Source organism: Solea senegalensis, linkage group LG9, assembly GCF_019176455.1.
Source record: "Solea senegalensis isolate Sse05_10M linkage group LG9, IFAPA_SoseM_1, whole genome shotgun sequence".
NCBI classification, from domain to species: domain Eukaryota; kingdom Metazoa; phylum Chordata; class Actinopteri; order Pleuronectiformes; family Soleidae; genus Solea; species Solea senegalensis.
Window position 1 is genome coordinate 17061106 of NC_058029.1, and position 26597 is coordinate 17087702.

At 43.5% G+C, this 26597-nt stretch overlaps 1 protein-coding gene across 3 annotated transcripts in view; it reads right to left on the bottom strand.

The window, feature by feature from the left end:
- creb5b (cAMP responsive element binding protein 5b) overlaps positions 1–26597 on the bottom strand; it is a 37536-nt gene that overhangs the window by 4635 nt on the left and 6304 nt on the right. For all 3 annotated transcript variants that reach the window (XM_044034430.1, XM_044034429.1, XM_044034427.1), the window contains exons 4-8: positions 25226–25347; positions 23748–23905; positions 13649–13775; positions 11656–11766; positions 134–457 (exon numbers count right to left, since the gene is read on the bottom strand). In XM_044034430.1, coding sequence (XP_043890365.1) covers positions 134–457; positions 11656–11766; positions 13649–13775; positions 23748–23905; positions 25226–25347 — 842 coding nt within the window. The remainder of the gene's footprint in view (positions 1–133; positions 458–11655; positions 11767–13648; positions 13776–23747; positions 23906–25225; positions 25348–26597) is intronic.

Sequence of the window (26597 nt, forward strand, 5' to 3'; positions counted from 1 at the left end):
GTAGTGAACAGAGGAGGAGGGGCCAATTTTGCCTCCACAATGCTTGCATATCCAGACTTTAATGTGCTACTGGACTTGTGGCTTTGCTCTAGGACCATTTAGAAGCTTCTGGTTTTATGTGAACGTTGCTTACCTGTGATGCAGAGTGCATTGGAGGATGTGGTGAGGTCTGGTGTGGGTGACCAGGATGGAGGTGGGGATTGTGGGAGTTATGATGGGGGTTGTGTCCCTGTGGGTGGTGGTGTCCGCCTTGGCCGTGGCCCTGGTTGTGGTGATGGTGGCTGTGGTGCTGGTACGCGTGGGGAGGAGCTTGCAGGTGCTGGTGCGGGTGTGAGTGCATGTGATGGTGGGCGCCTTGCTCCGGCCGCGATGACATCATCTCCATCATGTGGCCCATGGAGTTCATGTTTCCATTGGTGATGGCACCAGGATGGTGTGAAAGTGCGGCCTTCAGCCTCTGGGGTTGGCAGAACAGACACGGCATGTGACGCTTAACATCATTCGTACTTTTCTGGTTTGTGTGTGCTCTCATCTATCAGTGTGCTGATGATCAATGGTTGCAGAGAGAGTGGGTTTATGTGCCAACTATGAGATGATGAATAGCTCCATAAATATATACGTCAGGAGAACAAATCAAAGCCACTTAGTCTGTCCTCTGTCTCTCCTTCAGTCCTGTCAGTCTCCCTCTTTACCTTCCATGATTACCATCCCACCAGTCCCTCCTCTTCATATTCCTAATAGCCTCATTCGCTGGCCATGTGTGTGTGTGTGTGTGTGTGTGTGTGTGTGTATGAGATGAGCTCCCTGGCAAAGGTGTGAGCGCCTCAGACTGCTCCCTCACTGTTGACCCAGCAGGAGGTTTGTTGCTTTAACTGTGTGGTCTACTTAGCCCAGACTGACCCGATGTTTCTGAGCGGCCTGGGAGCGAGACCAGAGAGAGGCTCACAAAAGGTGCACTTGTGTTTTTCATGTTTGCTGAACGCACCTCTTCGCAAGAGTCTGTTTTTCTGGGCATCACATGAAGACAACTGTGAGCCCAGAAGAAAATCATAACCCAAACATTACAAATGTTACACACCAATGTAGACAAAATATTACAAAAGTACACGTCGGCACCCTAACATGATGAATTATTATTACTCACTAATAACAGGTTGAGGGATGAAATCGCGTTCAACAAGAGCTGCAGGACAGAAACAAAGCATTCTTTTCAAGGCTACTGTTGTGAATTCCACAAAGTTTTCTATTCTCTTTCCCAGTGCTCTCGTTCCTCTCTCTGCTCCCTTCCCCCTTCTCCCAGCTGCTGTCAGTGAGTCCACGCTCTGTCCAAGGCTCCATATCTTTTAACAACCTTTACATTCATGATTCCCATAGGGAATGGCATCCAGCTGGTCTGGATCACAACGCCAGCACACAAGCAGAGCACAACATCAGCTCCTCACTCCTCTCTCACACTGTCTAACAAATGGAAGTTTTTTTTTTTTTTGAGAACACACAGTCATATAAATTGTTTTAGAAATAGGACAATTTAAAAAAATGGCACATTCTCCAAGTTTACAACATATTGAAAAAACAATGCATAAATGTATTCAGATAAGATATACCTGCAGTCTTCTGTCCTAACTTGACTTTCCTTGCACTAAGAATGGCACATGAAACCAGCACAGTGAAATTATGACCTTGTCAAGCCTGTTTTGGCCGAGTATAGTTTCTGCTTGTCATACCAACAGATGCCTGACATAGTGACACGCCGCTACATTTCTAGAGCTCCATGATTTTGTTTTCACATGTTATGAATGTTATTTTAAAATTTGCTCCCTGAATGATTGTCCCCATCTGTTCAAACCCAGGTTCTGCTGACTGCCTTCACCACAGGTCTCAGCAGCACAACTCTCAGGGGCCACAGCCCTTCCTCTTTGTGACCAGTGAGACAGGAGTTAAAATACCACAGGGTCAACACTAACACACGGCGGGCGTCCTCAGGCCTGCAGCTGTCCACATCATCACAGTTACACTCCTTCCTGAGTATAACACGCAGCAGTCTGACTGTAACACGTTACTCTCAACAGTGCACATTCACACATTTTAGGGTGTGGACATTATATGAAAAATACAGAGATAAACAGGTTGATGACATTCCACTACAGCAGAAAATGTATTTAAATGAGCTTACACATTAAAAGCAGAATCCACAGCGCTGACAAGGACATATTCCATCTATCACAGAGTGACATCTGAGTCTGACAGCCTTCACTGAACACCTTCCCTCCAGCCTTCAGCTTATCAGTCAGCGCCGTAGAGGTGAGGCCCACCCTCTTGTTAAAAAGAAAACCAATCAGAGTTTGACAATCTACTGCCACTCAGTTAAAGAGCAGACAATCGCTTGAATGAACACAAACCAGGGGAATCTGCTGGCTGCCTGTCTACCTTTATACTCTGCACTTTGTTTTTGTGACCCTAGTAAAGTTGTCATTGTGTGGTTAAGACGCTCTTCTGCGGCCAATGCTGCTGGAATTCCTGACAACCAGGCACCGAGGACGAAGGACAGAGGGAGGAGAGGGAGGTGAGGGGTGGCAGTGAGATGATGGGAGACTAAAGGTGGGGGAGATAAGATGGCTTCTAGTGTCTCCTCACACACACACACACACACACACACACACACACACACACCATCAGCCCAAGACAGCCAGTGCTCATTTATCAGTGTCTCTGTGAGACATCCAGCTGGCAGCGCAGGCCTATCTGTTTATTAATTGAATTAGCCTGCATCCAAAGAGGCCTGAGAGTGTCAGAGTACAGAGGCAGGACAAACAGCTGAGGGGCTTCCAAAACACGATATGCTAGTGATGAAGGGAGGTAGAAAAAAGACAGAGAAGAACTGTACATGTTTGTAGGATGGTTGATTTCAACCACAAGCTCAAGCCAGACAGAATTTGATGCAACGCACGTTGATATTGACACTATACTGAACCAACACAGTACATTTGTGGTAAAACCTACTCGGTGTAAATACGTCCACATAGATCAAAGCGATAAAAGAACATCCAGTGAGGAAACACAAGGGACTACTCGAAACATGTGGCAGGTATAATATCAACACATAACAAATGAAACACAGTTTAAAGAGTGAGCTCCAGTACATTACCGTGCTTATTCCTGAGGCTTGTCAGCATGAGTGTCTGCTACTGCTCCATCTGGAGTTGAGACGCAGCTCAGCTAAACCCAGCTCAGCCAAAACTTAAGTCTTTGTATCCCGAACCACAGTGACGCAACTGAGGGACGTTAGCAAAGTGATGATGAGCAGGCTGTGATTCTCAAACACCTTCATCAGCTCACTAATGACCCTAAAACACATGGTTGTATTTCCCCAGACCTTGCTAAGCACAAGGACTTAACCGCCACGTGCATTTTACTCTAATAACACACACAGATACATATACATTTCTCCTGCAGCAACATGGCCACCACAGAAAACAGTCATTAAATCAGTGCAGGTGTTAGGCTTTGGCAGTGCAGAGCACTCAAATATGGCACACAGGCTGTCCTACTGCTGTCTGTCCCACTGTTGTAAAATTAGAGTACAAGAGGATGAATTATGATGCGACCGAGATGTGTTCAGCCTCTTCGAGGATAAATCTATAAATGTACATCTTGTACATGCATTTGACACCACATTTCATGCATTCTGACAGTGGACTGAAAGTAGCAGCGCTATTGATTTTCCATTGCTAAAACACCATCTCTTGATGTGGCCGTATTTTTGCCCAAAGGGGAGCTCTCTCTCCTCTCAGACGTTTGCCCCGTGACCTCTCCACTCTCACTCCTGTTTTAGGCCTCTCTCATTTATGTGGTTTCAGAGACACCAGGTAATCACCCATTAATGATATTTATTAATGGCCACTTCCTCTCTGACACGGGGGGCTTTGAGTGATGTCCCAGTGAGTGCTCTGGGCACATCCTGAGAACACACTCAGGTTTCTCCTCACCATATGACTTCATGTCTATTAACCCTGGGAGGAGAATGCGAGAGCATGGAGCAGGTACAAAGGGAAGAGACCACGCCCGCCTCAGGATGGGTAAATCAAACCCAGTGAGGTCAGGGTGAGCACTTTTATTCCCCTTAAAAGTGGAGCAGTGTTCTATCAGGGGACCTGTGTCCCTCTGGCGCCTTGCAGAAGGTTTGAAAGATTTAACCAGTCGATAGAGTCATAGTCCAAGTTCACAAAGATCACAGCTTCAAATGGAGATCCTCTGCTTCACATTAAAGCGTCCGCAGAGAAACTACCCAGCCCTTTGTTAACACTACACAAGCACAGCAGCGTGTTCATTGACCATGTGTATGAGGACAGTATTTCTAAATGCACAATATACTGTATTAAAGCTGTAACTTTCCTGGCACAGTATTTTGTAGGCCAATTTCCTCAAACTAAAACTCTAAACCCAGCATGGCTTCACCATCTGCACATGAAAGCAGGAGCTCGACTCTGCTGCTTTTGCCAAGAACTCAAGAGGTTTTAATTCCATCCTCCTCATCTCCTCAACACTACCCACCAGTGCCTGCCTGCAAAACCCACTCTCTGTCCCCTAAAACTCCACACCCCCATTAGTTCACTTTTATTAGATTTCCCTCTCGCCCAGAGAGGCAGTAACCCCCCATCCTTCTCTCCCTCTCTTGCTTTCTCTTACACACCTCTTCCCTGTTTCTCCACCCCCTCTCTCTCTCTCTGCTTGCCAAGAGCTGGGGACTGTTAAACTGATTTCCTCAGGGAACAGCAAGGCAGACAGTCTGAAGGGAGCACACTGGGCTGTAACGTCGCCCCTCTCTTCTCTCTTTCTTGAGCTCTGGTCCAAGCTGATCTGAGCCGGGCTAGACGGAGCCTAGCTCTGGTTCCAGACACAAATGAGGAGATGGACGTAAGACTGGCTGTTCTGGCAGTGCCAGACACCCTGGTGGTGCATGGAGGATCCATGGCGGCATGGGCAAGACATACACCCACCAAGGAGCATGCTCCAAAGCATGCGCTCATATTCTTGGCAGCTTCTCCACCCTGTCAAGTTAATGGATGGGCCTCTGACTCCAGTCTGTATATCCCCACTGTTCCCTCTCTTGTAAAGCTCTGCTCCAGTGCAGCCTACATGGTTATCGCTACACCCACTGCCACAGTGTTGAATGCAGATGATTTTTCAGAGCGAAATGCACCAACAAAGCAATAATTAACACTGGCACTTGTCTTCCTTTGGGGGAATTAAACGCAAATCACAAATTATGAATCACAATATTACTAACTTGAACTGTGACTACTTGAATTTGACATCATTTATTTCAAAGATCTTTAATTTAACATGCTCTAATTCTAATTCTCTTAACCTAGCAGTGGATTTTCAGACACGTCCGTTACCACCAAACGATTGTAAAATGTTTTCACACAATGCCGATTATCTTATCACTTCCACACGACTCTCTCTGTGTTTCTCAGTATTATTTGTTTCATTTCGAGACAGATGGAGGCAACAGCAACATCGCGCGAGTAAAACAAGATGGCTGCAGACACGTTAGAGTATGACTGAAAACAAAAAGTTTCAGAAGTAAATTCTACTGCTCAGAAAACCCGGTCATTTAGCAGTTTGATGGGCTTCTGGACCTCCCACACGCCCCTGCACTGCCAGTGTATACACAAACACTCCCATCACCTACATTAAACACTGTAGCTTTAGCTTCCCCTTTCATAATCACATGATCATCCATCTATCTTCTATCGCTTTATCTTCCACATGAGGGTCACAGGGGTCGCTGGTGCCAATCCCAGCTGACAGTGGGCGAAAGGCAGGGTACACCCATCACAGGGCCACATAGAGACAAACAACCATCCACTCTCACATTCACATCTATGGTCTAGAGGACACTCGAAATCTAAATCCCCAAATCTGCATGTTTTTGGACTGTGGGAGGAAACCACAGAACCTGGAGAAAACACATGCACACATGGGGAGAACATGCAAACTCCATGCAGAAAGGCCCTTGTCTTCTTGTTGCAAAGGCAAGAGTGCTAGATGCTATACCAACCGTGTAACAACATATTAAAGTTATTTATATTAACATATAGATTATACATTGTTAAGAGCCAATAAACAGCTATAATGATGCAGAGAGAAACCCTTCTCCTGTTTAAAGCCTGGGACACACCACCCCAGCGGTTGAGGACCATTCGTAGCCCTCATCGAGACCTCATCGTTATTCGTCTGTCAGGGCAGTGTGTCCTGGATTTATGTACAAAACAGTGGCAGTTTTAATCTTAACTGGATTAACTGGAATTTATTAGACTACTTTTCTCTAATACTGTGATACAGACCTTTTCCAAACATCTCCTCATTGTTTTGTGGTTATTTTGGACTGCAGTGACTGCAGTCTTGATCCAGGCTCCTGGTGGTCTACTAGAAGTTGCACCAGTCAGCCAGCCCGTGCAGTGATGGCAGCTGGTTTACCCAAGCTTGGGCCAGAGCCCCGACCCATTCATGGGCCTTGAACCATGACCAAATGTTTTTCATAGAACGCCTCCCATCAGCAGCACTAGAACCAACAACAGTCATCCAAAGACAAACAGATGTGACACTCTGTGCCACAACTGCCGCCCTCGTCCACAACCTCACAGCACACACACAAGAATAGCTAACTACTTAAAGATAAATGGACCTGTGATATTTAATACATATATGTATATATATATATATATATATATATATATATATATATATATATATATATATATATATATATATATATATATATATATATATATATATAGATAGATATATATGTATTATATATATAAATATATATTCAATTGAAGGACAGCTTGCTCTTTGTTGCCATTTTTAATATATGTATGAATTTGATATGCATTATGCCTGTCACTTAAATGTCATTCATGATTGATGCAGTGACATATAATAATTGCTCTAGATGTTTCTATGAATGGGTCAACATGTAGTAAGTTGCTACTTAACAAATTAGAAAAGATAAATAAATCAAATTAATCATGTTTTTTTTTTTTACCTTCCGTCAGGCTGACACTTAAATGTGAAATGTTATCTATCTTGCTGATGGTGTATAACAATGCACTTCTGTGTAGGTCAACAGTCTTCCTCCTTCAAGAATGGTTTAATTGTTGATGATCATTTTGGAGACTGTAATTTTAGGGTCTGCTGGATTGTGTGGCATTGTCCCATTATTGATAGGCTAAATGACAGATAATTCATATTTTTTTGAGTTAATCTGTAAAAAAAAAAACAATAAAATGTGTGTAACTGAGTGTTTAATCACATTCTTTGTTACAGCAACAAATAACCCATTTTTGAAAACTATATACAATCTATCTCTGACTTAATGTTACTATAATGTAGAAATAAGTTTCTGGTTAATTCAAACCAAATCACTTTGGCAAACAGGAAACCCTGGAAGCAGAAGGGCCCCTCTGGTCTGTGTCCAGCACTGATAAACTAGCAGACACACATTGATCCCACAGTTCCTCACTTGTGCACTTTACTGCCTCCATGGAGATAGTGACAAACAACATATGTTTGTCATCTAAAAAACTTCCTTTGCATCTGCCACACAGACACTTAAACCCCTTTTTTTAATGTCACATTAAATCTCAGCATAACTTGCAAGGTGTCCAGTGTCTCTGTCCAACTGCTGTTTATTACACACCCACATGTTTACTAAACTAACCATGCATATGTACATGCAACAGATTTGTATCGAAACGATGTGCAAACCCTATCCTGCATGTTTGCTGTAGGCCACTAAGTTCACAAATGTGTTGTGACTCTTAGAACAACGATTGCCAAAAAGGATGCCAAGGCAATGAAAGCGATCCATTTGCATACACAATCACGAACACACACACACACAAACGCATAGTACACTGTACATAGTGTATATTCTACAGCTCATGTGCAGTGTGCAGATTCAGCTGTGTTCTTAGCTCACCGTCTCTCTCTCTCTCCCTCTCTCTCCAATTACATCATACCCTGACAATGCCACCATTCATACAGATGTTGCTTACAAAACCTGGAGTTAGACTTCCTATTGTGTACACATGCTCCTCCTCACAGAGGGAAGTTTAGCCAGAGGTGCTCCCATACTAGTGAAGTGAAAGAAACTGAAAGAAACACGTAAGAGCGTAACCACGTACACTAATGACTTAACTGCTTGCAAATGACTTCATACTGAGCTAATCGCTCAATCAATCACCATGTAGCAAAGCTGAGAACTGACACATCTGTGGCTGCTTTTCTTTACTTGGTAATTCTGAACAGAGTGCACATGTAACTCTCTTTTTTTTTGTTGCTTGTTCACTGTTTTGCAGCCAAACTTGAGCCTAAAGCCCATTCATCCTAATGTCTGTTGCAAATATTTTCACAAAAAAAAAAGGCTGTGTAAATTAATTCATGTAAAATGCTGCATTAATGTGCTAGAAAGTCATTGATTATTGGTCCTCCTGTGTCCTATGAAATGTTTCTTTAAGAGACGTGCTGTTTTTTTCCCCCTCCTCAAGTAAAAAGGAGTACATTTAGGGCATGCCAGGAATTATGTCATCCACCCATCTAGTCCCAGCTCCACAGCCAAGAAAGCTGCAATGAAGGAACATATAGTATTGTTTACCTCATAAAAAACTCAGCACCTAGCCCGGTGCTTAGTGACAAATTTATTGTCCTTAGTAACAATGTAAACAATAGATATTGGGAGATAATAAATAACACATTTTTCACGCATCAAGACCAAACAATTTCAGGGCCTCTTTGTCTGAAATTAGCGGTATGGTGTGATGTGTGAAAGGACGGGTCTTATTAAAATACCGAAACAGACTATGCTGAAAAGGGCTCCACTGACATGAGCTAAGTCTTGGCCACTAGTTGGCACTCGCTGATGTTATTTAGAAGCGGCATGATAAGGGTTTGTTTGGACTTTCCTTGTTACACGTGAGGAATGAAAGCGAAAGTCTTTCATCAGACAAACAAGCATATCGAACCATCTGAGCAGCAGAGGGAGGTTTTTAGTTGAAATACAAAGTATATATTCACGGGCGTTTGAACAATACATAAATATTCACGTACACATGCATATGTTTTGTCTCATTTGCACCATGTTTAAATATATTTATATATATATACATATATATGTATATATATATATATATATATATATATATATATATATATATATATATATATATATATATATATATACATATATATACATATTTATGTGTGCGTGTGTGAGTGCATGGATGTTTGCGAGGCCCTGTGGAGAACTGGTTCTGGGCAGTGACGTAATTCTTTGGCCCGGCGTGCTGTGGAACTTGGCCTCCTCTCTGCAACGTTTCCTCCACGCTGCGAGGGTCAACTATCCCACAACCTCCAGCACACAACACGCACCATTCTATTCCCTAGACCACAACAGAGCTGAACATAACCACACCCGGCATCATGAACACCCAGTCCTCCACAAGGAGGGAGGGAAAAAAAAAACCCTATTAAAACACTGCACTCACTCCTAAACAACAACCTAAAAGCAGTATGGGACAACAAATGAGTCAGTTACTACACTATGGGGCTTCTCTGTAACTCTTAAATGATGGCACTTAAGCAGAAAATCAGAGATAGAGGAGAACAAAGATGGGCATGGATGCAGATACAGTCTCTGGCTAAGAGAGCACAAACAGAGAGCTTAGAGGGAGATATGAGTCCCCAAGGGGCCACAGCAGTCCTTCGGCTCATTAACTATTTACACCAGAGACAGGCCTCTGTGCAGCACTGGCCCACCACAAAATCAATTAGCCTTCATTAGCCAAGGCTCTGGGCATGCTTTCTCTGAACAGGGAGGGTTAATTCAGCTACCGAGGCCTACATTTACCACAAAAATCAAACAATCACCAGCACACACATGTAGGCATACGTGCGTGAACACATGGAGACACGCACGAGAAGCCAGGTCAGGCCAAGTCCTTTCATGTCACTCACAAACTCTCTCTGATTCACTGTTTCAGAATATCAATACTGTCTCTCGCCTTTCAACTCCCCTGCTCACTCCGCCTGTCTATCGGTTTCCTTCATGTCTATCAAAGTCCCACTCAGTCCCCCTCTCTATGGTCATACAGTGTAAACGCTGAGCAGAAAGAGCCTATCCAGGTCCATGCCTCAGGGGTGTGGGGTTACAGTGCGGAGATTTCCCATTGGCGGAAAGTCAACATGGTTAGGGTAATGCGATTAGGGCCGGATTGAGAACGTCGCAGGGGACACATGGGCCTGATCATGGCCCAGTTATCCGATAGTGAGGCCGTATTTATCGACCTGGCCCGGGCGCGGATATTACAGACATTAGAAACCCCTTCTATGCTTATGAAACCAATGCTGGAGATCGCACCCTGATAACACAATTAGTCTCTCACTTTCTGTCCACAATCATGGAATTCCATCAGTTGCATTCAGACATCAGGGAGCAGAATCTCAATTGATGCACATTTGGTTGCCGTGCCTCGTGTCTGAATGGCCAACTAACCAGAAAGTTACATGGTCCAGGGGCCTGTAGCCATTTAGTGACTGCATATGTTTATGGGAGGCCTAACAGAGCATTTACAATTCAATTACATAGATAGGAGAAGAGGAAAAAAAAGAGCAAGATGTGTCTGGATGACGGCCAGAGAAGAGATAAGCCTAATACACTAATATTGTGTTACCCCAGTGTGTTACCATAGGAACAGTTGAAGAGATTCAAAAGACTACAAAGACGATCAATCTTTAGAGAGCAGGAGGAAGAGGGAGAATTAAATGCCCTGGGAATACTCCTGCTCTCCTCTATCAGAGCCATAACTCTTCCAATGACCTCTGCTACCTTCTCTTTCTCTCGCTACACAAGATGTTCCTCTCTAGCAAACTCAGCTATCAGTGAACCTCTCCGAACACAAAGAACAGCCAATGCTTTTCAACATGTGATTTTTCCTTTCATATCCAAGTCATGGCATTTGTGCTGATTATTTATTTTGAAAACAAAGGCTGTCTGACTGTCATGTTGCTACAGTAGTTATCAATTCACATCACCTACAGAGTAACTATTTAATTGACATTTGACACTAATTGGAGATTTAGATATGTATCATAGCAGTGAGAGGCTGCAAAACAAGACCAGAGTGAAAGTTCTCTTCAGCTTCTCTCAGTCATTTTCTCCTCCTTTACTCTCAAAACCTGCCTCCTCTGTGTCTTTCTCTTCTCTCAGCTCCATCTCATTCCCACTACTCTAACTGCCTGCTTTGTGAAGGATGAGGTCATTTGATTTTTTTCCCCCTGCTGTGTTAAACTAGTGCTAACAAGTTGCAGGACCTACAGAACATGTTCTGTACATTTAAGATATACATCAGGCAGTGGTTGGGCAGCCCAGCCACAACCACATAAAGGGCCCATTATTCCAGCCAGAGTCTCCAGTGCAGCACTGGCAGGTTCAGACACAGCTTTGATTACACACTAAACGATGAAATCCACACAGACCTAAGAGGACATGCAGCTTTGCTGGCACGGCCCAGTGGAAAAGACAGTTGCAACACTTTGAGCTTGTGTATGAGTGCAGTATGAGAGTGTAGATGTACTGTATATACTCACCAGTTTGGCTTCTGAGTGCATGGAGGGAATGTGAGTGGAAGCACAGGAGCTGCTGTGGGTGGGTCCTTGCATACCCATCATATTGGAGCCCATGGACATTTGTCTCTCCATCTGAAGATTACAACACCATGACAACATTCACACAAGCGTGAGCGTATAATTCTTTCAGCAGGGGTTCACACATTTGTTAGAATACAAGGTTGAGACAGTAGTTGTCATATTTCTAACAGACCAGTCGGGGAAAGGGGGGAGGTGCATTATTTGTATGCTGCGTCCTTCATCTGACAGCAGGCTTGGTCAAGCAAAACTATCTGACCTGACTGAAGAGTGTGTTTCTTCTTTGTGCGTTCAGTCGCACTCCAACCTGTTTGTAGTCGTCTCACTTTCCTAGCGCAATGTTGCTGTTGCCTGTTTTGGCGTAAAACAAATTGCGTCCTGTGTGCAGCTGCCATCAAACTAGATCTAAACACCACAACGTTGAGAAACACACAGAGAGTCATGTGGGGCAAATGGGCTTAGTCAGAATTGTGTGAACTCATTTTATAATGGTACGTTTTGTACCATTATACCTTTATATATACCTATACCTTTTTAGCAAATATGTATTCCCTTTTGACATAACGTTTTACATTTCTAGGAAGTGAAATAAATTACAAAACACAACTTCAGGGCCCAGTCTTAGAGCTCAAAACTTTCCCATACAAGACAATTCAATTAAAAAAAAACATGTTTTAACTAAGAGTTATGATGTTGTTACTGATAGGTCTTAAAAAGATGCTATCGCTGCTTTCACACAGAAAAAGCTTTAGCATTTACAGGGCAAGACTATGTGGGATGCGGTGAAAGAGCACGACTGCCTGATTTCACATGACAGGCTGCCCTGTGCACAGCTCTGTGTGATGATAACTGGAGCTGGCCCAAAACAGGAAGTCAGCGCAGAGGGACTTAACACAGGAAGCCGGTGAAACAGGGGTGTGTGTGTTTCTGATAATCGTGTGGTGAGTGTCAGTCTGACTAACACATCAAACCCCAGCTCCTCACGCTGTTATATGTGTTAGTGTGGTGACTCTGTATGGCCCCCTTTTATGTGATCAAGGTGGGAATGTTGCAACCTTAATTCCACCTTGTGTTGTTCCAATTCAACAAGCAGAGGGAAAGGCCTCTTAATGGCAATATACTGGAATCTCGTGGCTTGTGTGTGTGTGTGTGTTTCTCCCCTGCCCCTGACTGACCCTGACCAGTGTGGACATGTGTCACAGTTGAGACCTGAATGTGAAGAAATCGGCTGGGCAAGCTGACAGGGGTGAGAGGTCACCTGTTTAACATGTCGATGTGGGCAGCGTTCGCCGAGCAGTACACAAAAGAAAGAAGAACAAACCTATTGTGCACACAAACAAGTGTGTAAATGACGGTGGCCTCCCAGCTGCTGAAATCTAACTAGAGTTTCACGGGAAACACATCCCCCCTCCCCCCCACGCCATGCCTGACCCCTCACACCCTCCCGTCGTCCGCGGAGACTCAAGCCTAGAATGTGACACACAGCCTTAATTGCACTAAGTGTGTTTTGTGTAAAAATATTACCCAAACCTGCACCCCTTTCCTGAACCGTCAATCTTCCCTGAAATCACTCAGCTCTTAATTTAATAAACAGAGGAGGGGTTTTTTTTTCCCCTTACCATAAACACGAGCTGTCTTGTGTTACAATGAGAACATATGTTGTACCATTAGAATTCTGATACGAGGAGCTTATACCAGTTGTTATCATTCCCTGATTCCCATTGTGAGTTCATATTCTCACCTTCATCTTTGCTGAACACTGCGGTTACACAGAATACGACTTCCTTTAAAAGCGGTACGAACTGCAAACCTACGTAGTTCTTCTGCAGCAGTAACGCGCCCTGTCGTCACTTACGATATGAGGGAACGGGTTCAAGTCTGCATGTGTGAGTGCACGCGTGATTGAATGTGCTCTGTGCTTCATTGTTGTACTCACAGGCATCAGCACAGCGGAGGAGCCAGGCATAGTTGGGTCTGGCAGCGTTCCAGGCATGGAGGCAGGCAGAGGCTGTCTCTGTCGGTTTCGTAGGTGCAGCAGTGAGGACAGAGACCCGGGTACAGGCCTGACGACACACACACACACACATGCATGCGTTAAATACAAAGCCAAACTCAACAACCAACACGACAGTGCTATTTAAAACTTCTCCTGTGAAGAATCCATCAGTGTAACGCATTACAACTGAACACAGCTGTAATTATATTTTTCAGTATGTGTAAACACATGCGTAAACCTACAATACAGTGTGTGGTAAACATAAATTCCATGTTTATATTATGCTAATGCGGTGGATCAAATCTGGTTTTACTATGTTTATATAACATTATGCTGAAAAAGTGTGACTTTATAATAAATAGAATTAAATAAGGTATTTATGAAGTTGTTCAACAGGGGCAAATCAGGACCAGAAAGAAGGTATGTAAGAAAATAAGAGTAAGTAACATTGTAAAATACACCATCACAAACACTTCCCACATTTCTGCACTGGCTGTGACGCCAAAATTACAGGATTGGAAATCGAAAACGTGCATCACACTGAAGAGAACCTTTGAACTGCAGCTGGTCTGCAAGTGATTATTACCGAAGAAAGACGCTCTTAGTTCTTAAAGGTGAATTAACACATTTATTCATTTCAAAGATTGCTTGTAGAGCATGTGACTATTCATGCAACAGTTGAGAACAGAAACATTTTAGGATTGCACTTTAAACCGGAACGGTCCATGTCGTACAACGGTTGAATAATGGTGATGGTGAAGATGAATGAATAATATTTGTCATAACAACCACATGAGATGTGCATGATGAGAATCTCATTTACACACTGCTACAGTGGCGGAAGGCCTGTGGGGAAAATCTCCCTCGGTGACCACAAAAAGCGTGTGTGGACCAACAGGCCTATCCACACTAACAACCACATCAATAAATCACAAGTAGGATTTGAGGCCCGGGCTGAGCTTAAACTATAGACAGCAATACTGTTTCAGTCACTGACTCACGGCTGCGGCCGTCCAAACACCCAGAACGCTCCATCCGCACATGGTGACATCATTTATACAACTGCCACTAAATCCCTGCTTGTAAGAACACCAATTCCCAGCTGCATGGTGCTGCTGCTGCTGCTACACCCACATGCAAACAGCAACTATTCAACAACAAGATTCTATAGTGACTGAATTTTCCAGTTATCAGCATCATCGGGATGAATGCCGTCACTCACTGTTGCCAGTGAAGCTCAATTTACCAGAACATTTATGAATTACTGCTTTAGATGAGCTGTGTTGAGCGGGTTAATGTAACCCATTGACCACTCCATAGCCTGGATTACCGTAATAGTGAGTAGTAAGCGGGTGACGGCCAAATAGGGGGGTATACCAGAGCAAACGGTCCCCCACCTGAATAAATACCTGTATTTTTCCAGACCTAAATATGTGCATTTACTCTCCAGACATTTTAGATTGCTCCACACACACACACACACACACACACAAGATCATTACCATCCCGACTGTGTGTCATTCCTGTCTAACATCCCAATTTATCACAATCACAGTCATTTAACAGCACATATGACATCTGAGCAACACTGCGAATCCAAACATTTCCACATGGGAAAAGTCATGAAAGTACAATGAGGTATGCAGTGTGGCTGCACACTACATCAACACAGTTTCCCTCTGCCTTTAGACTCTGCCAGCGTTTAAGAGGATGGAATAACAGTCACAAGCCAGTGGCAGTGACATGGTGATGATTTTGTGGAGAAAAAAACCCGATTATTTTTTATATTCGGTATACGTGACGTTATACGTGTATATATCCTCAAAAGATAACATTTGTTTACTCGTATCGTAGTTTATTCATGTCCCAATTAGTCATTTCACAACTAAACAACAGAAAAGGTGAACGAAATGTTGCACAATCGCTGGATTCAATGATAAATACATTATAGTAACATCAGACCCCAGAGCTTGAAACACTAGAGCGTTTCAGTCTTAATCTGACCATCTGTTTGGCTCCGCGCTAAATGGCCATCACCATATGCATTCACTAGTGACATTAACCAATTTGTGGTTAGCCTGGCCGCACGTCACTCAGAAAACTGTCAGCCAGTCGGAAAAGAAGGTCAGAGACTAATGCTTTATTTTGTGAGAATGCAACAGTGAGAAAATGTAACTCTGAGTCTTGACATGCTTTACAATGTTGTCCTGTGCATTGATCTATGCATTGTGAATCCATATGTTCATTAAATATGTGTACGCAAAGAGAAATAGATGAGTGAGTTTTATGGGAAATCATTTCAACAATAGAGCTGGTGCGTAAAAACAGAGAAAGGTTCGTTTTAAAATGGATCCTGGAAGTGATTATAATAAACCCTATAAAAAAACAGAGTTACCGAAATAAATGACTACATGTGCCAGATCCTTGGCTTAGATTAAAAAAACAAAAAAACAAAAAAAAATAACCCTCTGAGAGTCAGAAATAACTAGTGAGTTAAATCCTCTATTAGTGCTGGTATTCTCATTAGTCAACAGACAGGCGGCAGACTAACAACTAACAGCTTTGGATAAAAATAAAAAATAAATAAAAAATCTCTGACTGTCCCGGTCGCTCAGTGGCAGAGATCGGGACACAGCGCGGGTCTGTCAGGTTCTTGCTTTCTCGAGAAGAAAGGCTCTTTTGAAGCCTCGTATTTTAACACTTGTCTGTTAGCAGTGCTCACCTGCATCAGAGCAGCGGGGAGACTAACACCGTGTCCGTCACCGCTGCACACACACCGAAACACAACCTGCTTGTCAAGTGGGAGTAAAACCAACATGAACATCTGACAACACTTCCTTTTGGGATTAACTGAGCTTTGTGCTGACTCTGCTCATAAATAAAAGACATTGCAGAGAAGCTGGAGGAAGACAAAAAAAAAAGCATGTTTGAAAACAGTTGAGACACATCATTTATATATATATATATATATACATATTTTTTTTTTAACTTGAACTTATTGTTTTACTTTACGTTGTTTGATGATGCTTAAATGCCATGCTTAAATGCTTTTTATTTGCTCTGTCTTTAGATGGCCAGAGGAACATTTGCTTTTCTGGGGCCATATTTTAAATCACATTATCGATCCACGGATTTGGCACAAGTGGGATTAAATGAGCGCTTGGCCCTCTAACTCTTCAACTAATTGGTTGATCAATAAAGTGTTCAAGTAAATAATCAATACTGAAAATGGGTTATGATGGAGGTTTTCTTACAAAACTTATTTCTCAGCCACTTTTTTTTTTTTTGCTTTTGTTCATCATTTTGTGCGTCCAACTGGAGAGTGTTTGTGTACGAATACGTGCATGTGTGAATGCTAATGAATCTGTGTGTGTGTGTGTGTGTGTGTGTGCGTGCGTGCCTGTAAGTGAATAATGAGGCTGTGGCTTCACTGAGGGGATTGATAATAGCCTGGGCTGTGGGCCTCAGGGGAGAGCAGGTAGACACTCTGCAGTCCTGATCCTGCACTCTCACATTACCGAGTGCCTCGCTCTCAGCCACCCAGCTCTCTTCCACAATCTCCGCCCAGAAACCACTACGGCAACACCCCCTCCACCCAACTTCACTCCACCATGACATCACTGCAGGACCGTCTTCCCTCCCTGAATCCCCTCTTTTGCTTTTTATCTTTTCTGCCACAGTTTGTTTTCTCTAGGTTATCCTGCTATTTCCCTCCCCGGTGGAGACCAAACTGTCAAACAGTCATTGTCCTGTTAATCCTCTAAAACTCTCTTCTGGACCCCTCAATGTGCCCAAAACCTCAACTCAAGTCTCTGCGGACTTGCTTGCTCTGATCTCCAAATCCTGCAGTCTGCACACACACTATGCTTCTCTGTCCCAATCCCCACAGTCCCAACTCAAGCACTAAGGACTCAAACACAAGGGGTTTGGCTGCCGTCCAAGAGGAGCAAGCGAGGGAGAGAGAGGTGCAGTCAGTCCACTGACTCATATCCTTCCCTTTCTGACTCTGCTCCAGCAATGATGTAATGCTCTTGGCTTTTAGCCCTCCCCCCACCCTGTGCCTGCCTACCCCAGATTTTGTCCCTCCCTCCTCTCCTCCTCTCGCTTTTCCCTCTCTTCCCCTCCTCAACTCAGCCAACATCACTGCACTCACTCCTCGCTGGGTGAAGTCACTGCGAGCTCTGGGTAGACACAGCAGCTAAAAACTTTTGAACGTAACCAAAACAGCCCAGGGCCAAGTTCCAGACATTCGGGAGATGGTGGTGCAGTCGCCATGGGAACAGAGGTAAACACAGGGAGAAACAAGGGCCTCAAACAGCTTACAGCTGCCTGGCTCTCAGAGTAAACACTACACAGGACCTGCCCCTGATTTACTGCCTTTAATCACTGGTGGGAGGAGAGTGCCATGGGGTTTGGACTGAGGAAATAATACGAATCTGATCAAATGAATCAGCCCTAATGGGTTACGACACAGGCTGACTTTTATTAGTGGGCTAGAGGAGGGATTGATACAGGGAGGGTGCAGCATAGCGATGGATCTGGAATGGGGTGTCCACATATTCGGGGGCCTCAAGCTGAGTAAAACCACGCCAAAGTACAGTCGAGGAATGGTGGTGCATGACACTCTGTGGCAAAATAAGCATTGGCCATGTGCTATTTACTCACCAAATATGATATTGTTGCTAGTCATGGGAAGTGAAGACGGGCTGTCTTTCGTTTTCAACAACAGTTGAAAGCATGTCGGCGTATTAATATCATGGATCAATCAGGAAACACTCTGCCAACAACTGTGTCATCTTGTTACAAGCCAAACTGACATCTGTCAGCGGCACCTGTCGCAATATTCCGCAAACGCAGCCCCTTTCGCTTTCAGCGACGCTCCATCCTTCTCCGTCCTCATCTACTAAATTTGACCATTGATTTCTCTCATCCTTGACCTCATTCCTGTGTTCCAGTCTCATCCCTCTGACTCTCATTCACGTTTCCACCTTTGCATTCCTTTCTTGATACCAGTGCATTTGTTTCTGACACCTTCATTGCTCTAATTCCATTCTGCTTTTGCTTCCACCAAAACATAATCTACCTTTTCCTTTGGAGACATTCTGCTCTCCTCCACCCTACGAGCCACCATCCTAGTATTAAACCCATGCCCACTGCATCTTTTGGCTCTCTCCTCAACCTCCTGAGCCAACCTCCTAATCTTTCATTTCCGCTCAAACATTTACCTCCTATCACTCTCTTCCTCTGCACCCTCCAACTCTGATCCCTTTCTTCCTCTCCTTTGTGCACCTCTGATCCCCCTTTTCCACACTTCCCCATGTTGCGATCCCTTCACTCCCCAGAGCTGCGATGCTTGTCCCTGTGTGTGAGTTGCTTGTGCTTGAGCCTGCATGTGTGGTGGCCCCGGGGCAGGGATGACACAGCCCCGCTGGAATGAGAGGGAACAGAGTCTGGGCGTTCCTCTACAAACGCACTATTAAACCCACTGCAGTACACAATGAGCTCATCTTAATTCAGGTCAGATGTACATCCTGCATTCTCTCTCTCTTTCTTTTTCCATCTTTCCTCTTTTCTTGTAATTGATCACATTGTGTACTTTTGTGTTACCTTGTGTGTATTTGCTCTTATATTTTCTCCACCTGCTACAACGACATGTCCATCAGCGGGCCGGCAAACTTACACATGCGTGAGACCATGAGGGCACCTCAGGCATTTAGCAGAGGTCACAAACCTCCATCCTTATCACAGCTCTCTGAATGCAATCTAATCATAAACAATAATAAAGGAAGTTTAGTTTAAATTGTCAAGTTCGGGGGTCAGTGTTTGTCCATGGAAAGCTCATAACTTCTTTGTGAATAGGTGTGACTCTCTCTGTCCTGGAGCTGGTACAACGGGTGTAGACGTCAACAGAGTTGCTTTATCAGGCACGCATGAGAAAACGTGTTATGTAATCTATAAAAAATGTAATATCTGATGCATCTTGGGATCAAAATCACACAAAAGCTAATCAAAAATAACAGAGGATAGGATTACTTGATTGTACAGTAAGAATAGTACGTCTTGACTGTTGCGAGAGCTACTCAGTGAAGCCATGCAGTATTTGATAGATAGACAGACATATTAGATTACATTTGAATTACATTTCTGGTTTGCCAAGAGAAAAGTCATCTTATCAGATAATGTCCATGAAGTTATATAATAGTCATATCTAATTGAAGATAAATAGAAATAAGCTTTGTCAACCTGATTCTTCGACACAGGAGAATGGGAGGTATCCGTATCCCGCATGAGAGATCACTTTTGATCGGTCATTTTAACACCAAAACGTCTCTGAGAAAACACAGGAAGTTTACAGCAAACATGTCACTTACAGAGATTAGCTCTGCAAAACAACCTTGCACGCAGCAGAGCCCATTATATTTTTGCTACTTCCCTTGGTGGCAAAAACGAGGACCACAAGTATAGAGGGTGGCAAGTAGGTGTGAAAAAATGTGCATTTAAAGCAGCATGGGAAATGAAACCACAAGCTTTTAACTTCCTTCAAAGCAATGCACAGTGATGGGACGGCCAAACTTAGAGAGATGCACACAGCATGACCAGGAGAGGAGATAACTGAAAAACTGAAAACAAAAGGGCTCACCGCAAACACATACACACAGAAATCATATTTGCGTAAGAGCTCTGTTTGAAACTGCATCTCGCTGAAGGTAAAACTGACAAAGCCAAAACTGCCCAACGTCAACATTAACAAGTTTAAAGCAGATGCTTTCAAATCGGGAGGAGGGGGGGAGGGGGAGGAGGAGAGGGAGAAGCCAAAAGTAAAAAAAATATTCACCGAAAGGATTAAGCTGCATGTTTGTAAAGAGACAATTCTGAGACGTGTCATTTAATTTTCCCATTTTACAGATACAGAAACTTAGAAGTGCCGTATGAGAGGATTGTTTGTTTTTTGTTGTGTAAAGCTGTGTATCAAAACAGCAATATTTACTATTGTTGCTCAATTGTTTGGAATCAAATAACAAAACCGTGATCACATCCAGATTTGAAGCCAAACTAACCCAGTAAACTAAGGTGTGGTTAAAAAAAAAGAAAAAGGGGGTTTCTTTTCCAAATTTTGGGGAAGGTTCTCACCATTTCAAAATACGAATTAAATCAGTCCATTTTAAAAAGCGCCTGTTTTAATTTCAAAATTGAGAGAGGTATTTATTTACATATCATGTTATCATAAACCGATGATTGGATAAAGTTCCACATCTGTACTGTGATCCCTTCTCATTTAATCCAGCTGCATTCAGGTTGATTGTGGTATGTAATGGAAACATTTGGAGTGAATTCTTCTGTTGAGACAAAATAAAAATATGTCATTTTTAATTCCTTGTGCCCACACCCATCTACCCACACATCTCCACTTACGAGTCAAAAGGTTGAGGTTTCCACAGAACGTTGTATCTCACATGGTTGACTGGTAATGTCCAACGCATTTAACTCTGACATAACTCAGTGCCAGATGTTTATAAATTAAAAGCAGAGAGCATTCAAATCCATTGTACACCGCTTCCCTTTGTATGATAATGATAGCCGTGACATTAAGATCTGCTGGCGCTTTCTTAGGCCTGTTTTTAACACTGGTTTGTGTCAGTGCAGCTCCCCAAAGAGCTTGTTTGGGGACTCGGAGGCAGAAGAAGAGAGAAAAAAAGAGAGCAGAGAGGGAGAGAGAGAGAGAGAGAGAGGTCCTCAGGTTTCACAGCTGTAGGCCCAGCTCACCCCTAAAGTAAATGGACTTGAGGAAAGCCAATCCTAATTGATTCCAAGCCTCAAAGCTCTTTAGTAAACATTGTGGAGCAATGAAAATGACTTGTTATCCTAATTCATTGGACGCTCACAACGCGTTGAGCAGAGCGGAGGAGGGGGGGGAAGAAAAAACACCTGAGGAAGCAGATGTGAGATTAAACTGATTTTGTTTGGTGATTTTGTCTCATTCGGAGATATATTCACCACACAGCTCCATTAAATGTGTCAAGATGAAAAGCTTTATCTTCCTACAATAATCACAAAGTGTCCCATTCCTGACTAAGGATAACAGTCTCTTAATGGCCTCTAAAGTCATTTTACAATGTAAAATAATCTAGAAGGCAGATTAAAGTTCTGTTTTAAATCAATTTATTCTCAAATATATGGGAAGTCAAAACATGTTGGAGACTTTAGCAGAAGTGGCTTAAAGGAACAAAAGGTGAACTACAACACTGCTCTCAGTGGACCATTGATCAAACCTTTAGTAGACTGTCCAGCTCACTCTGGTCTGAGAACAGTTAGCTCATGAAGTGTCCAGCTTGTTATGTATGTAGGAAGTTCCTGTGGAGAAACCCTGTGTACTGAGCCTTTGGTTGGCCCTAATGGCTTCCTGTGGAAGCATTGCTTCTCAGTGGAGGGGTTTCCTCAACTCATTTTCCTGCTGATGTGAACATTTCCAGATCGGGTTTCTCTCATGTGAATCTGCTCATCCTATTCATGCATTAGGACACCGCCGTCCTCGTAAACAAGTGACGTCCCATGCAATTTCGGGGGCGGGGGGGTTGGCTCAAATAATGCACAACGAGTAACTGCTGCGGGGACTTGTGTGCCATTCTGTGGCTGAACTCCACCACAGTGCACACCAACTCTGTTTTCCAAGTGGTGTTTTAATGTTTGCAAGCAGTAAAACCACCAGCCTCTCAACAAATCACAACTCACGGTCATAAATGACTGTGACGTCTGTGCCTCAGTGAACGTGAGGAGTTTTTAATGACAGGTAAACTCAGGTGAAGCAGGTCTTGCAATGTCTCCGTTACTGGCAGTGATTGCTGCTCGTCCAAGGGGATGAAATTCCACCCCTGTCCTCAACAAAGAGCCTGACGGGGTGTCAGTCAGGCTTAGTGATGGGCCTCCCATCCAATATTCACCAGTTCCTCAAGCTGTAAATCTACACAGGACAACCTCACAACAGTGTAGGCCTATAACACAGAGCCATCTCAATGTCTAACTAGTTTGCCACAGGTCTGGTTTACAGTAACAATGCCCTGGCACAAGTCTGAAGGTGGTTGGGGTTAAAGGATAATGAGGTCAGAGGAGTGTCCTCAAGAAGAACAAAGGTACGTGTTTGTGCAAATGTAAGTCATATTTAAATAGATTGCAAGGTGCTAGATTGAAAGGTGCTAAAACGATAAAAAAAAAGGTGTTACTGGAGTCTATAAAAGGAACGCCTCACACTGGATCATGACCACTCTTTCGTTATTGATTAAAGTATTTATTATTTGCTCAATAAATCAAATCCATTAAATGCATATAATGGCTTTATCGATTTAATCCTCAAACATGACAATGTCCTCAAATGTTCTGATAGAAGCTGAAATCAGAGCATGTAACTTCATTTTCAATTCATCAATTATCAAAATAGCTGGCGATTCATTTAGTAAAGTTGATCCGTCATTGCAGCACCCTACACAGAGCGCTGTGAACATTAGTTCCTCTCTTGTCTGAATCTTTACACCTGCATGCAGAGATGTGAGAGACGAACAGCTGTAATGTTGTGGCTGACATTCCCATACAGTGAAAATAACTATTTTAGAGCATGAAACGCTAAACCGCTGTAAAAGCAGTCACGACTGCAGCTTTAACAATGACCTCATCGTGTCCTCTGGGACCCTCTTTGGCATGCTCTGCTGTGGGACAATACTGAATGAACAGCAAAACATGGATCGCCAGTCCCACACACACACACACACCGCTGCAGATGTAACAGAATACTGACATTACCTCAGAGACAATGCAACGATGACAATCAGCGTGGACACAAAGGGACAAGGCCGAGCCTGAGGCCGCAGGTATAACCGAGGCACTCTCGAGGTTACACTCAAATCACTGCACTTCTCAGGTCATTTTCAGTCTGTCAGCAGTTCTTCACACTGCTTCTAAAGATTCTGCTCTCTCATAATTTTCTTATTTCATTTCGTGTTGCTGCTGATACTTGTTGCCAGACCGTCTGGCTGCGTTGTCTACTCACCCTATCTGTCTGTTCGTGGATGGAGCCTGTGTGATGACAGAGCTGGACTGAGGAGAGGGCAGGGCCTGCTGGATCACTATGCTGGTATCGTGGTTGCCCATCCGCGAGTGGGCCTGCTGGTGCTGGCCTTGGCCTGCCTGACTGTGCAGTTGGATATTCTGCAGAGAATATCGGGAAGGAGAAAAGAAAGAAAGGTAATGCGGTTAGGAATATGTCAACCCAAGCATTACAAGTGTTTGGCCCTGGGCTCCATACACTCTGCTTAAATGTAAACGAACATCTGCAAGTTTTCCTAAGTTGAGTCAAAGAAACGAGGCAAATGAAGATCCAGGCTTCCTTATTGTTGTTGATGAACCCGGCAGGACAGTCTTATCGCATAGTAGAATGACATCTACATTACATTCCATAGTAACCTGTATTTTAAATATCTTAGCATGAATCACAAAGCAAGTCAAATGTGAAACAGCCAGTGGCGATACAGAAACATAAAAGCAGGAATACAGACACGTACAATACAAATAAATCACTCACTGTTGTACTTATATGGTGAGTGTTTGTACATGCATGTGTGATGATTATACATTTTGGCTGATTGCTGTTGCTTCCTGACATCACAGTGCATTTCATTCCTTATCTCTTCCTATTGTGTTTTGCAGAGTCTTGCTCCGACTCGCCTCCTGCTGACTTAGCAGGGCCTCCCATCATAAACCACACAGGCTCGAGAGGCTAGACATGGCATGACCTGAGCACAGCTGAGCTCCAGAGCCAAGCCGCCCAAAACGACAGCTTTAGCTCCAGCGAACACTGCACACCTCCCCAGACATTAGATAAGCAGTCTGTCTTGTGGTGATTTGACGAGTACCTACGTTTTAGGGCGAGCTGCCTCAGGGCATATCCGTAGTTCATAAATGGTCACGTCTTTTGTCAAAAGTCAAGGCTCTGCTAATCTGCTCTCATGCAAAAATGTCTGCTCAGGTCTTTTATTACTGCCACAAAAGATGTCTCAGGGTCTGTCTTCACGTCTGGGAGGAAACGGGACTCCGTGCCTGAGAGAAAGCTGGAGAGCCGTTTGAAGTTACAGGCAGAGAAGTTGATCTCTGCGCTCCTCACATGTGTTGGATGACTGATTTCAACCTGCTTGCTCTGTCTGCCAACTCGTCAACGTGACTGACAGCGACCAAGCGTGAGAGCTGTTGTGTTTAACCCCCAAAACTTTTAATTAGAAGACGAAAATATGACAGAAATAACACATCTGTGATGATCAGCCCTTTATCAGATGAGCAGCATGTGGTTACATGAGGTCTAGGTGTTCTGAATCTATTTGAAGTATGTGCATGTGGTTGTTTTTTTGTGTGGGCTTTTATTGACAGATGACAGCACCAGATAACAGTTCACAGGTATCTGACCTAACCCCTGTGGGTGGCTGTCAGTTTGGCTATTTTTCAAGCCTGAGAATGGAGAGTGTGACTCTGCAGTACCTGTTTGCTGTCCTCTTCTTCCTGGGCCTTGCAAAACTCCTGCTCGATGGAGCAGTCCAGTTCACTGAACAGTCCCACCTCCTCACAGTTCTTCAAGAAACGTGTCGGTGTGGGCGTCTGGTCTGGAAAAATCAAGGAGGAGATTTTGAAATGTTCAGCTTTGAAATCAACTGTTAACAGTTTTACTCGTGAAACTGCACCTCAGAGGTTTAGAGGAGCTTGCATTTGTATTTATTTATATACACTACTTTATACTGTATGATGGCCCACATTCAAAGAGAATGTTTGTTTGTTCTCTGCTGTGTACTTTTGGGTTTACTAGCAGTTTAAATTTGATCAAATGTGTTGTTTTAATGACTTAAAGTCTACTGAGGACCAACTGTTATTCACAGTGCACAGGCTGAAAACCTGCTTAGTCACAGTTCAGAGATGAAATTCATTGCTTTGAGTCGGCGCCCGACAAAAAATGATAAGTAGCTTTGTCTCCATCGCTGCTGCCCAGACAAAGTGTGTTCTGTAAATGCACGGGCCCACTCTTTGTGTGCCGGCTCATGATCAGCACCAAACTCTTTTGTGCAGACTGCCACTGTAGTCTGTCACCTCTGGGGTCTGTCTGCTAAGCAGAGTGGCCAGTGATTCTCCAAAAACAAGGTGAAAGCAAAGACAGCGTGGCTGCTCTCCTCCCGCATTGGGCATGGAGGCTGCACCGGTGTTTAGCTTCACATTAAAACCCAGCAAAGAGTTGTTTAACGTAGATTTGACTCGGCACTGAGTGGACATCGACGACTGCATTACATTAGCTGGAGGTTTTTCTAAACTTGAGTGTCAGGCTACGGTCTGTTACTTGTGGTTGGCCTGGTCATGTGTAACTCAGAAAACAGACACAAAATCCTCTGATCTCGCCCCAGCTCCAGAGAGAAGCATGAGAGAGTCGATATCATAAAAGTATACTGACAGGTTTTTTTGGCAGGTAAAATGACAATGGATATCAAAGCGTCAAATAAAAAAACACTGGAAATGTAAAATATGGGACATATTTGCAGTTATATATACTTTTTAACTCATAATAAAAAAAAAAGGTGGATGCAGATTCCCTACATTGCCACTGCTTTTGGTTGAACTAGTAGTTCATTCTTTGTTACTGTTGTCTTATGGTGTTGCATTAGTGCTGCTACCTGTCTTTCTGAAAAAAAGAAGGGTTTATTCAATGACCTGTTTTGTATTTATTTATTTATTGCATCAGTTACCATTTTAAACGGATATTAGCGTTTGTTTTTTTTTTAGCCTTGGTGATTCTACATCATGTTAAATGCTCTTTGTTTTACTTTAAACCCGAGTCAGATGAGCAAACACTTAACAACGTTATCAAATC